Genomic DNA, 17,086 nt, shown 5'->3' on the forward strand with positions numbered 1-17,086 from the left:
GTAGGAAATATCAGAAAGGGAGACAGAACATAAAGACTCCTAACTCTGGGAAACGAACTAGGGGTGGTGGAAGGGGAGGTGGGCGGGGGGTGAGGGTGACTGGGTGACGGGCACTGAGGGGGACACTTGACGGGATGAGCATTGGGTGTTATTCTATATGTTGGCAAATTGAACACCAATAAAAAATAAATTTATTAAAAAAAGAGTAAAATCTTGCCATTTGCAACAATATGGATGGAAGTTGAGGGTATTGTGCTAAGCACAATAAGTCAGCCAGAGAAAGACAAATACCATATGATTTCACTGATATGTGGAATTCAATAAACAAAACTGATGAACAGGAAGAGGGGCAAGATGGCGGAAGAGTAGGGTCTCCAAATCACCTGTCCCCACCAAATTACCTAGATAACCTTCAAATTATCCTGAAAATCTACGAATTCGGCCTGAGAGTTAAAGAGAGAACAGCTGGAATGCTACAGTGAGAAGAGTTCGCGCTTCTATCAAGGTAGGAAGACGGGGAAAAAGAAATAAAGAAACAAAAGGCATCCAAGGGGGAGGGGCCCCACAAGGAGGCGGGCTAAGGCTGGGGCGAGTGTCCCTAGGACAGAAGGGACCCGACCTGGAGAAGCAGGAGCTTCACCAATCTTCCTGGGCGGAAAGGCCTCGCAGGGAGTTGGAGCAGGACCCCAGGAGGGCGGGGGTGCTCTCGGGTGCCCTGGGACACTAACAGACACCTGCGCGCCCAGGAGAGTGCGCCGAGCTCCCTGAAGGGCTGCAGCATGCACGGCGGGACCCAGGAGCAGCTCGGAGGGGCTCGGGCGGCGGCTCTGCGGAGGGGGCTGCGCAGCCTGGAGCAGCTTGGAGGGGCTCGGGCAGAGGAAGAGGCTCCATGCGGAGGGGGCTGCGGGCTCTGGGAGCGGCTCAGAGGGGCTCGGGCGGCGGCTCCGCGGAGGGGGCTGCGCCCCCGGGAGCGCGAATCCAACAGCGCAGACCCGGGAGCACAGGGCGCCTGGACACAGCCCAGGATATGGCCTCCCCTCGGGACAGGCAGAGGCCGTGAGGGCCCAAGACAGCAAGGACGCTCCTGCCCCGAGCTGAGCAGATCAGCGGCCCCACCCCAGAACATCCAGGCCCCTGCAGATGGAGAGCTCCGGAGTTACTGCGGGAGCTGACTCCAGGGCTCCAGAGCTGGCCGCCGCCACTGCGGTTGTTCCTCCTGGGGCCTCACGGGTTAAACAACCCCCACTGAGCCCTGCACCATGCAGGGGGCAGAGCAGCTCCCCCAAGTGCTAACACCTGAAAATCAGCACAACAGGCCCCTCCCCCAGAAGACCAGCTAGTCGGACAAGTTCCAGGGGAAGTCAAGGGACTTAAAGTATACAGAATCAGAAGATACTCCCCCGTGTTTTTTTTTTTTTTTTTGCTTTTTGATTTGTTTGCTTCCCCCACCCCCCTTTACCCTTTCTTTTTCTTCTTTTTTTCTTCCTTTTTTCTTTTTCTCTTTTCTTTCCTTCTTTCTCTCCTCTCTTTTTCTCCTTTTCCCAATACAACTTGTTTTTGGCCACTCTGCACTGAGCAAAATGACTAGAAGGAAAACCTCACCTCAAAAGAAAGAATCAGAAACAGTCCTCTCTCCCACAGAGTTACAAAATCTGGATTACAATTCAATGTCAGAAAGCCAATTCAGAAGCACTATTATACAGCTACTGGTGGCTCTACAAAAAAGCATAAAGGACTCAAGAGACTTCATGACTGCAGAATTTAGATCCAATCAGGCAGAAATTAAAAATCAATTGAATGAAATGCAATCCAAACTAGAAGTCCTAATGACGAGGGTTAACGAGGTGAAAGAACGAGTGAGTGACATAGAAGACAAGTTGATGGCAAAGAGGGAAACTGAGGAAAAAAGAGACAAACAATTAAAAGACCATGAAGATAAAGGAAAATAAACGACAGCCTGAGGAAGAAAAACCTACGTTTAATTGGGGTTCCTGAGGGCGCCAAAAGGGCCAGAGGGCCAGAATATGTATTTGAACAAATCATAGCTGAAAACTTTCCTAATCTGGGAAGGGAAACAGGCATTCAGATCCAGGAAATAGAGAGATCCCCCCCTAAAATCAATAAAATCCGTTCAACACCTCGACATTTAATAGTGAAGCTTGCAAATTCCAAAGATAAAGAGAAGATCCTTAAAGCAGCAAGAGACAAGAAATCCCTGACTTTTATGGGGAGGAGTATTAGGGCAACAGCAGATCTCTCCACAGAGACCTGGCAGGCCAGAAAGGGCTGGCAGGATATATTCAGGGTCCTAAATGAGAAGAACATGCAACCAAGAATACTTTATCCAGCAAGGCTCTCATTCAAAATGGAAGGAGAGATAAAGAGCTTCCAAGACAGACAGCAACTGAAAGAATATGTGACCTCCAAACCAGCTCTGCAAGAAATTTTAAGGGGGACTCTTAAAATTCCCCTTTAAGAAGAAGTCCAGTGAAACAATCCACAAAAACAAGGACTGAATAGATATTATGATGACACTAAACTCATACCTTTCAATAGTAACTCTGAATGTGAACGGGCTTAATGACCCCATCAAAAGGCGCAGGGTTTCAGACTGGATAAAAAAGCAGGACCCATCTATTTGCTGTCTACAAGAGACTCATTTTAGACAAAAGGACACCTACAGCCTGAAAATAAAAGGTTGGAGAACCATTTACCATTCAAATGGTCCTCAAAAGAAAGCAGGGTTAGCCATCCTTATATCAGATAAACTAAAATTTACCCCGAAGACTGTAGTGAGAGATGAAGAGGGACACTATATCATACTTAAAGGATCTATCCAACAAGAGGACTTAACAATCCTCAATATATATGCCCCGAATGTGGGAGCTGCCAAATATATAAATCAATTAATAACCAAAGTGAAGAAATACTTAGATAATAATACACTTATACTTGGTGACTTCAATCTAGCTCTTTCTATACTCGATAGGTCTTCTAAGCACAACATCTCCAAAGAAACGAGAGCTTTAAATGATACACTGGACCAGATGGATTTCACAGATATCTACAGAACTTTACATCCAAACTCAACTGAATACACATTCTTCTCAAGTGCACATAGAACTTTCTCCAGAATACACCACATACTGGGTCACAAATCGGGTCTGAACTGATACCAAAAGATTGGGATCGTCCCCTACATATTCTCAGACCATAATGCCTTGAAATTAGAACTAAATCACAACAAGAAGTTTGGAAGGACCTCAAACACGTGGAGGTTAAGGACCATCCTGCTAAAAGATGAAAGGGTCAACCAGGAAATTAAGGAAGAATTAAAAAGATTCATGGAAACTAATGAGAATGAAGATACAACCGTTCAAAATCTTTGGGATGCAGCAAAAGCAGTCCTGAGGGGGAAATACATTGCAATACAAACATCCGTTCAAAAACTGGAAAGAACTCAAATACAAAAGCTCACCTAACACATAAAGGAGCTAGAGAAAAAACAGCAAATAGATCCTACACCCAGCAGAAGAAGAGAGTTAATAAAGATTCGAGCAGAACTCAACGAAATCGAGACCAGAAGAACTGTGGAACAGATCAAGAAAACCAGGAGTTGGTTCTTTGAAAGAATTAATAGGATAGATAAACCATTAGCCAGCCTTATTAAAAAGAAGAGAGAGAAGACTCAAATTAATAAAATCATGAATGAGAAAGGAGAGATCACTACCAACACCAAGAAAATACAAACGATTTAAAAAACATATTATGAACAGCTATACACCAATAAATTAGGCACTGAGTGAAGTAAGTCAATTGGAGAAGGACAAACATTATATGTTCTCATTCATTTGGGGAATATAATAGTGAAAGGGAATATAAGGGAAGGGAGAAGAAATGAGTGGGAAATATCAGAAAGGGAGACAGAACATAAAGACTCCTAACTCTGGGAAACGAACTAGCGGTGGTGGAAGGGGAGGAGGGCGGGGGGTGGGAGTGAATGGGTGATGGGCACTGAGGGGGGCACTTGACGGGATGAGCACTGGGTGTTATTCTGTATGTTGGCAAATTGAACACCAATAAAAAATAAATTTATTATTAAAAAAATAAAAAGTGAAAAACATTAAAAATAAGGCTAAATCTCTCTTCATCACTTCTTCCCAGTCCTCCCTATTGTACATGATTATTATCAGTTTTGTCTAGTTTGAGGCAGATGGGATTGTTTTATGTACAAAGTATGTGTATAACATAATGTCATGCTTTTAAAGACTCATTCTGTTTTGGAGATGGGTCCATATTACATATAAGCTCTTCAAAGGTAGTGCTCTGGTAGAATCTTGGGCATTATAAATGTTTACTGTATCTGATGCAATTCAATTAAAGCAGCATCAAGGTATCTGGGCAAAGACATTGTCACTTCTGCAAAGGATTTCACGCCTGGCTAATTCACTGAGCCTCTGTGATGGGTCAAATATTCCTGATGATATAGTAAGAACTTTGCTGTACTCTCCTTCAATTTAAAAAAAAACTTTTTGGAGGGCATCCTGGGTAGCTCAGCAGTTTAGCGCTGCCTTCAGCCCAGGGTGTGATCCTGGAGACCCGGGGTTCAAGTCCCACATCAGGTTCCCTGCATGGAACCTGCTTCTCCCTCTGCCTGTGTCTCTGCCTCTCTCTCTCTGTTTCTCTCATGAATAAACAAAATCTTTAAAAAGACTTTTTGGAAAAAACATTCATGGGAAAGGGGAAATCCTGATCCTGGGAAAGTTCTCAAAGGGAAACTTTGAAGAAGTATCAATATTTTGTACTTGCATCACACTTCTTACTTTGCAAAGCATTTCTAGAAATGCTGTTGAATAATCAAAAAAATTCATATAGATATTGTTATTTCCGCTTTACAAACAATAAGCTGATTCTCAATAGATTAAATGACAAAAATAACAATTTGCAAATAACCAAGTTGGGACTTGAATTCAGGTTTTCTAGTTTAGAAAAAAAAACAAAAATAAAAACAAAAACTTTTTGAATAAGGCTGCATGTCATAGTCCATGAAAAAAACTATTTGCCATAGGATGTACCATTCTATTTTTTAATGGCTAGGTAACAAATTTAAATATGAGAACGGAAGGGAGATTTGCAGAAAGTGGCAGCAGACTTCCGTTTTTCAAAATTTCTTCAAACCACTCCACAGAAGACAGACAAAGCACCAGGATGGTAAAATCAAAACCTACAAACAACAACAAAAAGGTGATAAGGCATCTCACAAACTCCAAAGCATGCATAGATAAAGACAAATTACTGATAACTTTAAGAGCCAAGCGGTATTAGTATCTGTCAAAGATAAATTAGAGAAGAGTAATAAGATTCTGACTGGACCCCAGAACAGGAGAAATCCTAACTATCAAACAGATACTCTAGCAGCATAGGAAACCAATTCGCCAAAACAAAAAACAAAACAACTGAAATTAGAAAGGGTTTCTGACACTTCAGTTTTGGGGAGAGTGCAAGAGGTCAACTGTAAAGTGTGAAGGTACCAGAGAAGTCCAGGGACTACGAGTTTTTAAAATTAAACTTCCATGACAAAGTCTTATGTTGGGGAGAATCTGCTGGAAGTTATTCAAATTGACTAGGACAAAAAGGCAAAAAAGAAAGAGATTTGAAGTGTAAAAACTTTCAGTATTTCAGTAATTAAAATGTTATTTGCGGGATCCCTGGGTGGCGCAGCGGTTTGGCGCCTGCCTTTGGCCCAGGGCGCGATCCCAGAGACCCGCGATCGAATCCCACGTCGGGCTCCCAGTGCATGGAGCCTGCTTCTCCCTCTGCCTGTGTCTCTGCCTCTCTCTCTCTCTCTCTCTCTCTCTCTCTGTGTGTGACTATCATAAATAAATAAAAATTTAAAAAAATAGTATTTGCCATTAGATTTTGGTGTCTTTACCATGTTTATGTAGTATCTTCATATTCTCATGAAATTTTCAAAAATTGGAATAGCTGGTGAATTTTAACAATTTTTGGCATGTATTCTTATGTTCACTTTTTTTATCCTTTAAGTTTTGTAATGAATTATGATGATGCATTTCTTAATGCCCAACTCATGCTTATGTTTCTGGCATAAAATCTTTTTGAACATGGCATTTTCCTTCAATACACAAGATTTGTATTACTTTTTTGCCTTTTTTATGATACTCATACTCATTTTGGTTTTGTTTCTTATTTTTCTGGTAGCATAACTATGAAATCATTCCAAGACCAATGTCATGACGATGTCTTTCTTCTAGGAGGCTCACAGTTTCAGGTCTTACATTTAAGTGTTTAATTCATTTTGAGTTGATTTTTGTGTATAATATAAAATAAGAGTCCAATTTCATTCTTTTGCATGTAGATGTCTAGTTTTCCCAACATCATTTGATGAGGAGACTATTCTTTCCCAATTGTGTATTCTTGGCACCCTTGTTGAAGATCATTTGGCCACATCAGTGTCAATTCCTGTTTCATTTGTCTGTGTATCTGCCTTAATGCCAGTATCATATTGTTTTGGATACTGTAGCTTTGTAATACATTTTGGAGTCAGGAAATGTGATGCCTCCAAGTTTGTTGTTCTTTTTAAATATATATATATATGAGAGAGAGAGAGAGAGAAGCAGAGACACAGGCAGAGGGATAAGCAGACTCCATGCAAGGAGCCTGATGCGGGACTTGATCCTGGGACTCCAGTATCACGCCCTGGGCTGAAGGCAGGTGCTAAACCACTGAGCCACCCAGGGATCCCCTGTTGTTCTTTTTCAATACTGATTTGGTGCCATCCCTCTTAGTATTGCTTTTGTTACATCTCATGTTTCGATGTGCTGTATTTTCATTTGTCTTGAGGTATTTTCTAATTCCATTTTTTAAAAGATTTTATTTATGAGAGAGAGAGAGAGAGAGAGAGAGAGAGAGACAGGCAGAGGGAGAAGCAGACTCCCTGTGGGGATCCTGATGTGGGACTTGATCCTAGAACCCTGGGATCAAGACCTGAGCCAAAGACCAATGTTCAACCACTGAGCCATTCAGGTTCCTCACTAATTTCATTTTTTAAGAGGGGAGAGGGGCAGAGGAAGTGGAAGAGAGAGAATCTTAAGCAGTCTCCATGCCTAGTGCAGAGCCTGACAAGGGCTTGATCTCAGAACCCTGAGATCACAGCCTGAGCCGAAACCAAGAGTTGGTTGCTTAACCAATGGAGCCACCTACGTGCCCCTCAACTGTTTAAATTTAAAGTAATTACTGATAGTGTAGGATTTAATATTGCCATTTTGTGTTTTCTGTTAGTCCTGCAGTTCTTTGGTCTGCCTTTTCCTTTCTTCTGTCTTCCTTTCTGTTTTGTTGAATTTTTTGGTATTGATATGTTGTAATTCCTTTCTTTTTTCTTTTGTAATTTCTACTGGTATTTTTTGTGGTTACCTTGGGGCTTACATAAAATATAGTTAGAAGAGTCTATTTAAAGCTGATAACAACTTAAACTTAATCCATAAAGAACTCAACATTTTAACTTCTTCCCTCCCCCTACTTTGTTATTGCCATTGAATTAGCATCTATTCATATTGTATCTTTTAATATATTTTTAGTTACTTTTAATACTTTAGTCCCTCAACTTTTATACTAGAATTAAAAATTACTTACTCATCACCATTACAGTGATACAGTATTCTGTATTTATCTATATATTTGCCTTTACCAATGAGTTTCATATATTTTTTTAAAGATTTTATTTATTTTTTCATGACAGACACACAGAGAGAGGCAGAGACATAGGCAGAGGGAGAAGCACTCCTCTCCAGGAGGCTGATGCAGGATCTGATCCCACCGGGACACACCCTGAGCCAAAGGCAGACTTTCAACCACTGAGCCACTCAGGCATCAGGAATTTCATAGTATGCTATTGTGTTACTTTTTAACATCCTTTCAACCTGAAGAACTCCCTTTACCATTTCTTTTTAAGGCAGTTCTAGTAGTGATGAACTCCCTCAGCTTTTGTTTGGGAAACTCTTTATCTCTCCATTTTTGAGGGATAATTTTGCCAGGTAAAGTAGTCGTGGTTGGCAGGATTTTTTTCAGTTTGAATATATCATGCAACTCCCTTTCAGCCTACCAAGTCTCTGAAACACACACACACGCACACACACACACACACACACACCACTGAGAGTCATAAATGTTCCCTTGTATATGAGAAATCACTTTTCTCTTGCTTCTTTCAAACTCCTCTTTGTCTTTGATTTTTGACAATTTAATTATAACATATCTCAGTGTGGCTATCTTTGGACTACTGTTTGGTGTTCTCTAGTTTTCATCAATCTGTATGTACATTTCCTTCTCCAGAATTGTAACATTTTCAGCTTCTATTACTTTGAATAAGCTTTTTGATCATTTTTTAATCCCCTGTCCTCCTTCTGGGACTCCTATAATGTGTATATTGATCTTCTTTATGGTATCTGCTAAGTCCCTTAAGATTTCATTTTCATTTGTTTTCTTTTTGCTCCTCTGACTGAATTATTTCCAAGGATCTGTCTTTGAGTTCACTGATCTTTTCTTCTGCTTGATCTGGTCTGATACTGAACCCTTCTCGTCAATTTTTTAGTTCAGTTATTGTGTTCTTCAGCTCCATTTCTATTTAAAAAAAATATATATGTATATATATTCTACTGCCATGTTGAAATTATCACTTTGTTCATGCATTATTCTCTTGACCTCAGTGAGCATTTCTATTATGGTTATTTTGAATTCTCCATTAAGTAAATCATAAATCTCCATTTCACTAGGGTTTATTTCTGGTGATTTATCTTACGCCTTTATTTGATACTTATCTGCCTGATTGTTTATTTTCCTTGACTCTCTCTGTTGGTGTTTGTGTTTTAAACAAGGCACGCACCTCCCTCAGTCATCATGGACTGGCCTCATACAGAAGACATCCACCGATCAGTCTGGCCAGAGATTCTGGGCATCTCTACAAACTCTTTACTTCCCCCAGGAACAGCAGAAAGCTGTGTTTTTGTCTTTTTGCTCTGTGCTAAGCCATAAGGAGGAGCTATGGCATTCCATCAGTCCAAACCACAATCTCTGTTGTCAGGTGGCTACATTGCATTAAATTCTCAAGGTTCCAAGTCTATAAGACTGATGCCAGTTTTAGAACAACCATGGAAAAGTTGGGACATATGATATATAAATTATTTCCCTCCTCAAGGAGAAGCCGAGCTGGGATTTTTCATCTTCTCACTCTGTGATGAGCAGGGGGTAGATACTATGATGTCTATCAGTCCAAACTGCCATCTCTGTTCTCTCCCAGGGAAGCCAGACTGTGCAAGTCCCATCAGAGCTCCAATATTTTCATGACAAAAGCTGGTCCTCTGGAGAGCCCTCTCAGAAAATGTAGGTACTGGAAATGCAAATCAACCCCCTTCTTTCCTGTGGAAGAAGCTGGGAGCTGGGGTGTGTTTGTCTCTTTCTGATTATATAGCACTATTCCAGGGATAGGGATCCTGGCAAGAAGGTGTCCCCAATGTCCCTATAAGCTTTGGTGAGTCTGGTTGCATGTTCACTTGGGGTACAGGAGATTTTCAATTAGTATCTTGATTTCTCAAAAAGAGAATCTGTGAAATGCTGCTGTATATGTTTGTTTCTGAGGTAAATGAGGGTTCAGGGTTTACTATCCTGCCATCTTGCATCTGTCCCCTTCCCCAATTGCTTATTGAAAAATTCCTGATTTTTTCATCACTGATTTTTAGTTATTCAATGGGTATAAGAGAAAAGTATGTACTTTCTGTAGGAAACAAAAAATCATATGTATGTGTATAAAATATCAAGCTTGTTTAATTTTTTTTATTGGAGTTCAATTTGCCAACATTTAGCATAACACCCAGTGCTCATCCCACCAAGTGCCCACCTCAGTGCCCATCACTCAGTCACCCCAACCCCCCACCCACCTCCCTTTCCACCACCCCTTGTCCATTTCCCAGAGTTAGGTGCCTCTCATGTTTTGTCACCCTCACTGATATTTTCACTCATTTTCTCTCCTTTCTCTTTAGTCCCTTTCACTAATTTTTATATTCCCCAAATGAATGAGACCATATAATGTTTGTCCTTTTCCAATTAACTTATTTCACTCAGCAGAATACCCTCCAGTTCCATCCACGTCAAAGCAAACAGTGGGTATTTGTCGTTTCTAATGGCTGAGTAATACTCCATTGCATACATATAACACATCTTCTTTATCCATTCATCTTTCGATGGACACCTAGGCTCCTTCCACAGTTTGACTATTGCGGACATTGCTGCTATAAACATCGGGGTGCAGGTGTCCTGGCATTTCACTGCATCTGTATCTTTGGGGTAAATCCCCAGCAGTGCAATTGCTGGGTCTTAGGGCAGATCTATTTTTATTTTTATTTTTTTAAATTTTTATTTATTTATGATAGTCACATACACAGAGAGAGACAGAGGCAGAGACACAGGCAGAGAAAGAAGCAGGCTACATGCACCGGGAGCCTGACGTGGGATTCGATCCCGGGGCTCCAGGATCACTCCCTGGGCCAAAGGCAGGCGCCAAACCTCTGTGCCACCCAGGGATCCCCAGATCTATTTTTAACTCTTTGAGGAACCTCCACACAGTTTTCCAGAGTGGCTGCACCAGTTCACATTCCCACCAACAGTGCAAGAGGGTTCCCCTTTCTCCACATCCTCTCCAACATTTGTTGTTTCCTGTCTTGTTAATTTTCACTATTCTCACTGGTGTGAGGTGGTATCTCATTGTGGTTTTGATTTGTATTTCTCTGATGGCAAGTGATGCAGAGCATTTTCTCATGTGCGTGTTGGCCATGTCGATGTCTTCCTCTGTGAAATTTTTGTTCATGTCTTTTGCCCATTTCATGATTGAATTGTTTGTTTCTTTGCTGTTGAGTTTAATAAGTTCTTTTTTTAAAATTTTTTTAAAATAAGTTCTTTATATATCTTGGATACTAGCCCTTTATCTGATACGTCATTTGCAAATCTCTTCTCCCATTCTGTAGGTTGTCTTTTAGTTTTGTTGACTGTTTCTTTTGCTGTGCAGGAGCTTTTTATCTTGATGAAGTTCCAATAGTTCATTTTTGCTTTTGTTTCTCTTGCCTTCATGGATGTATCTTGCAAGAAGTTGCTGTGACCAAGTTCAAAAAGGGTGTTGCCTGTGTTCTCTAGGATTTTGATGGATTCCTGTCTCACATTTAGATCTTTTCTCCATTTTGAGTTTATTTTTTTTGTATGGTGTAAGAGAATGGTCTAGTTTCATTCTTCTGCATGTGGATGTTCAATTTTCCCAGCACCATTTATTGAAGAGACTGTCTTTTTTTCCAAAGGATAGTCTTTCCTGCTTTGTCGAATATTACTTGACCATAAAGTTGAGTTTGTTGTTTCTATTCTATTTTGTGTGTATACCATTCTTTATTATTTACTATACTGATAAATTCTGTGAGATATATATTTAAAACTTCCTCTTAAATTATGTTTTTATCAGCTGTTCCTAATATTTCTAGTTTTTTAAATGTGTTTGGCAGTCATGTTTTTTCAAAAAAAACTTATTTTGCAATAATTCAAAAGAAATTGCAAATAACATAGAAAGGTCATATAAACCTTTCACTGAGCTTCTCTCCTTTGATACAGAAGAATATCACAACCAGGACACTGATATTGATACAATGTGTATAGTTCTATGCCATTTTATCATATGTGTAGATTTTTGTAAACTACCACCACAATCCAGATAGAGGACTATCCTATCATCATAAAGTTCTCAGTCATGCTACCCCTCTATATAGTTACACTACCACTTCTTGCCCACCCCTCTATCCCTAAGCCCTGACAAACACTAATATGTTACCCATCTTTATAATTTTGTCATTTCAAAAGTGTTATACAAATGGAACCTTATAGTATACAACCTTTGAGATTGCATTTTTCGCTCACCATAATGCCCTTGAAATCCAGCTAAGTGTTGTGAATCAATGGTTCATTCCTTTTTGCTGCTAATACATGACATGGACTTACCACAGCTTAACCTTTCGCCTACTGAGCAACACTTTGGCTGTTTCCAGTTTTTGGCTATTACAAATAAAGCTGTGATTTTCTGTATATAGGTTTTCTTAAATATTTTATTTATTTATTCATGAGAGACAGAGAGAGAGAGAGAGGCACAGACACAGGCAGAGGGAGAAGCAGGCTCCATGCAGGGAGCCTGATGTGAGACTCGATCCTGGGTCTCCAGGATCACACCCTGGGCTGAAGGCAGTGCTAAACCGCTGAGCCACCCGGGCTTCCCCCTGTGTACAGTTTTTATGAAGACATACATTTTCATTTCTCTGAGATCAATATCTATAACCCTAATTGCTAAGCCATGCCATTTACTTATTTTTTTTTATTACTGGAGTTCAATTTGCCAACATATAGCATATCACCCAGTGCTCACCCTGTCAAGTGTCCCCCTCAGTGCCCATCACCCAGTCACCCCAACCTACTTATTTTTTTAAAGAAACTTTTCTAGAGCAGCTATAAAATTTTATACTATCAAGAATGTATGAAAGATCTAGTTTCTCTGCATCCTTACCAACATTGGACATTGTGTCTTTTTTTTCAAATTTTAGCTGTTCTAATGGGTCTGTAGTGATCTCTCATGGGGCCTTAATTTGCATTTCTCTAATGCCTACTAATGTTAAGCATCTTTTTATGTACTTGTCTGCCATCCATATACCCTATTCAGTGAAATGTCTCTGTTTTTTTGCCCATTCTCTAACTGGATTGTTGAGTAATGAGAGTTCTTTATATATTCTAGGTGAGTCCTTTATCAGATACGTGTTTCCAAATATTTTCTCCTGGTTTTTAGCATGTCTTTTCATACTCTTAACAAGGTCTTTTACAAATTAAGAGTTTTAACTTTTGATGAGGTCCAATTTACGTATTTCTTTTATGGATCATGCTTTTGGTAGTATGTTTAAAAATTCCTCACCAGCCCTAGGTCCTGTTCTGTATTTTCTTCTAAAAAGTTTTAAAGTTTTACATTTTACATTTAGATCTGTGACCCATTTTAAGATGATTTGTGTATGTGAGGTTTAGGTTGAGGTCTTTTGTTTTGTTTTGTTTTTTAATCTATGGTATATCTAATTTTCCAGCACCATTTGTTGAAAAGATTGCCCTTCCTCCATGCAGTTCCATTACTCCTCTGTCAAAAACTAGTTGGCCATACATGTATGGGTTCTCTTTTCTGTTTGATTGACCTATGTATTTATCCCATCACCAAAACCAGTCTTCAAATTGAACAGAGGAGTTCTTCCCGTATGTTATTCTTCCCCAAAATTATTTTAACTGTACTTGTTCCTTTGCCTTTTAGAAAGTTTATATTTCATAAATATATTTAATTTTTATTTTATATTTATATAAAACTTCCACATTATGTGCATATATCAAGTTAACATGTTGTACACTTTAATATATATGCAATTTTCTTAATGAATTATATACCTCAATAAAGCTGGGGAAAGGGTAAAGAGAAAAAAAAGACCAAAAGCTTGATAGAAAAAGGGGAAAAGACATGAACAAATAACTGTTAGGAGATACAAAAATGGCCTTAAACATATTAAAACATGTCCAAATTCATTCAAAATTAGAAAAATACAAGTTTTTTAAAATTTTTAAAAATTTATTTATGATAGTCACACAGAGAGAGAGAGAGAGAGAGAGAGAGAGGCAGAGACACAGGTAGAGGGAGAAGCAGGCTCCATGCACTAGGAGCCCGACGTGGGATTCGATCCTGGGTCTCCAGGATCGTGCCCTGGGCCAAAGGCAGGTGCCAAACCGCTGCGCCACCCAGGGATCCCAGAAAAATACAAGTTAAACAATACTGAGATGCCACTTCTCACCTATTAGTTTGGTGAAAATTAAACTCTGTGGCATGGTAACATATCCTGTTGCTTACAATGTGCGAAAATAGGCACTCTGATATATTGTTGATGGGAATGCAACTGGAAAAACCCTTCTGAAGGGGAATTTGGCAATATCAAACAAAGTTCATCTACAGTTAGAGACACTGCTTCCCCATTTTGTGGAGGAAATTGCTTCCACAAAAATATATATGTGCAAAATTATTTGTTGATGTATTGTGTGTAATTTCAAAATAATGTAAACAACTGCAAAGTCCATACGTAGAAGAGTGATCGCATAAATCATATCCACAAAATGGAATACTATGCAGCTGGGGGAGGGGCAAGATGGCAGAGGAGTAGGGTCTCCAGGTCACTTGTCCTCAACAAATTACCTAGAAAACCATCCAATCATCCTGAAAATCTACGAATTCGGCCTGAGATTTAAAGAGAGACCAGCTGGAACGCTACAGTGAGAAGAGTTCGCGCTTCTATCAAGGTAGGAAGACGGGGAAAAAGAAATAAAGACACAAAAGGCCTCCAAGGGGGAGGGGCCCCGCGAGGAGCCGGGTTGAGGCCGGGGCGAGTGTCCCCAGGACAGGAGAGCCCCGTCCCGGAGGAGCAGGAGCTGCACCGACCTTCCCCGCGGAAAGGCCTCCCGGGGAATTGGAGCAGGATCCCCAGAAAGGCGGGGATGCCCTCGGGCTCCCGGGGACAGTAACAGAGGAACTGCGCCCCCGAGAGTGCACCGAGCTCCCTAAGGGCTGCAGCGCTCGGCGGGACCCGGAGCAGCTCGGAGGGGCTCGGGCGGCGGCTCCGCGGAGGGGGCTGCGCGGCTCCGGGAACAGCTCGGAGGGGCTCGGGCGGCAGCTCCGCGGAGGGGGCTACGGGGCGGGAGCGCGAATCCAACAGCGCAGGCCCCGGAGCATAGGGCGCCGGGACACAGCCCAGGATCCGGCCTCCCCCGGGACAGGCAGAGGCCGGGAGGGCCCAGGACAGCAAGGGCGCTCCTGCCTGGAACTGAGCAGATCAGCGGCCCCGCCCGGGAGCCCCCAGGCCCTGCAGCCGGAGAGACCCGGAGCTACTGCGGGAGCTGACCCCAGGGTCCCAGAGCTGCCCCCGCCACTGTGGCTTCCTCCTGGGGCCTCACGGGGTGAACAACCCCCACTGAGCCCTGCACCAGGCAGGGGCAGAGCAGCTCCCCCAAGTGCTAACACCTGAGAGTCAGCACAGCAGGCCCCTCCCCCAGAAGACCAGCGAGACGGACCAGTTCCAAGGGAAGTCAAGGGACTTAAAGTATACAGAATCGGAAGATACTCCCCGTGGTTTTTGCTTTTGGTTTTTTTTGTTTTTGTTTTTGGTTTTTTTTTTGTGTTTTTTTTTTATTTGTTTGTTTTGTTTTGTGCTTTTTTTTTTTCTTTCTTTCTTCTTGATTTCTGATTGCTTACCCCGCCCCACCCCCCCTTTTTTTTCTTTTATCTCCTTTCTTTCTTTTTCTTTCTTTTTCTTCTCTTTCCCCCCCTTTTTTTTTCCTCTTTCTCTTTTTTCTTTTTCTCTTTTCTTTCCTTCTCTCTCTTTTTCTCCTTTTCCCAATACAACTTGTTTTTGGCCACTCTGCACTGAGCAAAATGACTAGAAGGAAAACCTCACCTCAAAAAAAAGAATCAGAAACAGCCCACTCTCCCACAGAGTTACAAAATATGGATTACAATTCAATGTCAGAAAGCCAATTCAGAAGCACTATTTTACAGCTACTGGTGGCTCTAGAAAAAACCATAAAGGACTCAAGAGACTTCATGACTGCAGAATTTAGATCCAATCAGACAGAAATTAAAAATCAATTAAATGAGATGCAATCCAAGCTAGAAGTCCTAACGACGAGGGTTAACGAGGTGGAAGAACGAGTGAGTGACATAGAAGACAAGTTGATGGCAAAGAGGGAAACTGAGGAAAAAAGAGACAAGCAATTAAAAGACCATGAGGATAGATTAAGGGAAATAAATGACAGCCTGAGGAAGAAAAACCTACGTTTAATTGGGGTTCCTGAGGGCGCCAAAAGGGACAGAGGGCCAGAATATGTATTTGAACAAATCATAGCTGAAAACTTTCCGAATCTGGGAAGGGAAACAGGCATTCAGATCCAGGAAATAGAGAGATCCCCCCCTAAAATCAACAAAAACCGTTCAACACCTCGACATTTAATAGTGAAGCTTGCAAATTCCAAAGATAAGGAGAAAATCCTTAAAGCAGCAAGAGAAAAAAAGTCCCTGACTTTTATGGGGAGGAATATTAGGGTAACAGCAGACCTCTCCACAGAGACCTGGCAGGCCAGAAAGGGCTGGCAGGATATATTCAGGGTCCTAAATGAAAAGAACATGCAACCAAGAATACTTTATCCAGCAAGGCTTTCATTCAAAATGGAAGGAGAGATAAAGAGCTTCCAAGACAGACAGCAACTGAAAGAATATGTAACCTCCAAACCAGCACTGCAAGAAATTTTAAGGGGGACTCTTAAAATTCCCCTTTAAGAAGAAGTTCAGTGGAACAATCCACAAAAACAAGGACTGAATAGATATGATGACACTAAACTCATATCTATCAGTAGTAACTCTGAATGTGAACGGGCTTAATGACCCCATCAAAAGGCGCAGGGTTTCAGACTGGATAAAAAAGCAGGACCCATCTATTTGCTGTCTACAAGAGACTCATTTTAGACAGAAGGACACCTACAACCTGAAAATAAGAGGTTGGAGAACCATTTACCATTCAAATGGTCCTCAAAAGAAAGCAGGGGTTGCCATCCTTATATCAGATAAATTAAAATTTACCCCAAAGACTATAGTGAGAGATGAAGAGGGACACTATCTCATACTCAAAGGATCTATCCAACAAGAGGACTTAACAATCCTCAATATATATGCCCCGAATGTGGGAGCTGCCAAATATTTAAACCAATTAATAACCAAACTGAAGAAATACCTTGATAATAATACACTTATACTTGGTGACTTCAATCTAGCTCTTTCTACCCTGGATAGGTCTTCTAAGCACAACATCTCCAAAGAAACGAAAGCTTTAAATGATACACTGGACCAGATGGATTTCACAGATATCTACAGAACTTTACATCCAAGCTCAACTGAATACACATTCTTCTCAAGTGCACATGGAACTTT

The 17,086-nt window shown here is 41.1% G+C and overlaps 1 protein-coding gene across 2 annotated transcripts in view; it reads right to left on the bottom strand.

The window, feature by feature from the left end:
- Positions 1-1,405: 1,405 nt before the first annotated feature.
- TMEM116 (transmembrane protein 116) overlaps positions 1,406-17,086 on the bottom strand; it is a 117,984-nt gene continuing 102,303 nt past the window's right edge. For both annotated transcript variants that reach the window (XM_072725158.1, XM_072725156.1), the window contains exon 11: positions 1,406-5,224. In XM_072725158.1, coding sequence (XP_072581259.1) covers positions 5,094-5,224 — 131 coding nt within the window. In that variant the 3' untranslated portion in view covers positions 1,406-5,093. The remainder of the gene's footprint in view (positions 5,225-17,086) is intronic.

Source organism: Vulpes vulpes, chromosome 10 (genome assembly GCF_048418805.1).
Source record: "Vulpes vulpes isolate BD-2025 chromosome 10, VulVul3, whole genome shotgun sequence".
Taxonomy (NCBI): domain Eukaryota; kingdom Metazoa; phylum Chordata; class Mammalia; order Carnivora; family Canidae; genus Vulpes; species Vulpes vulpes.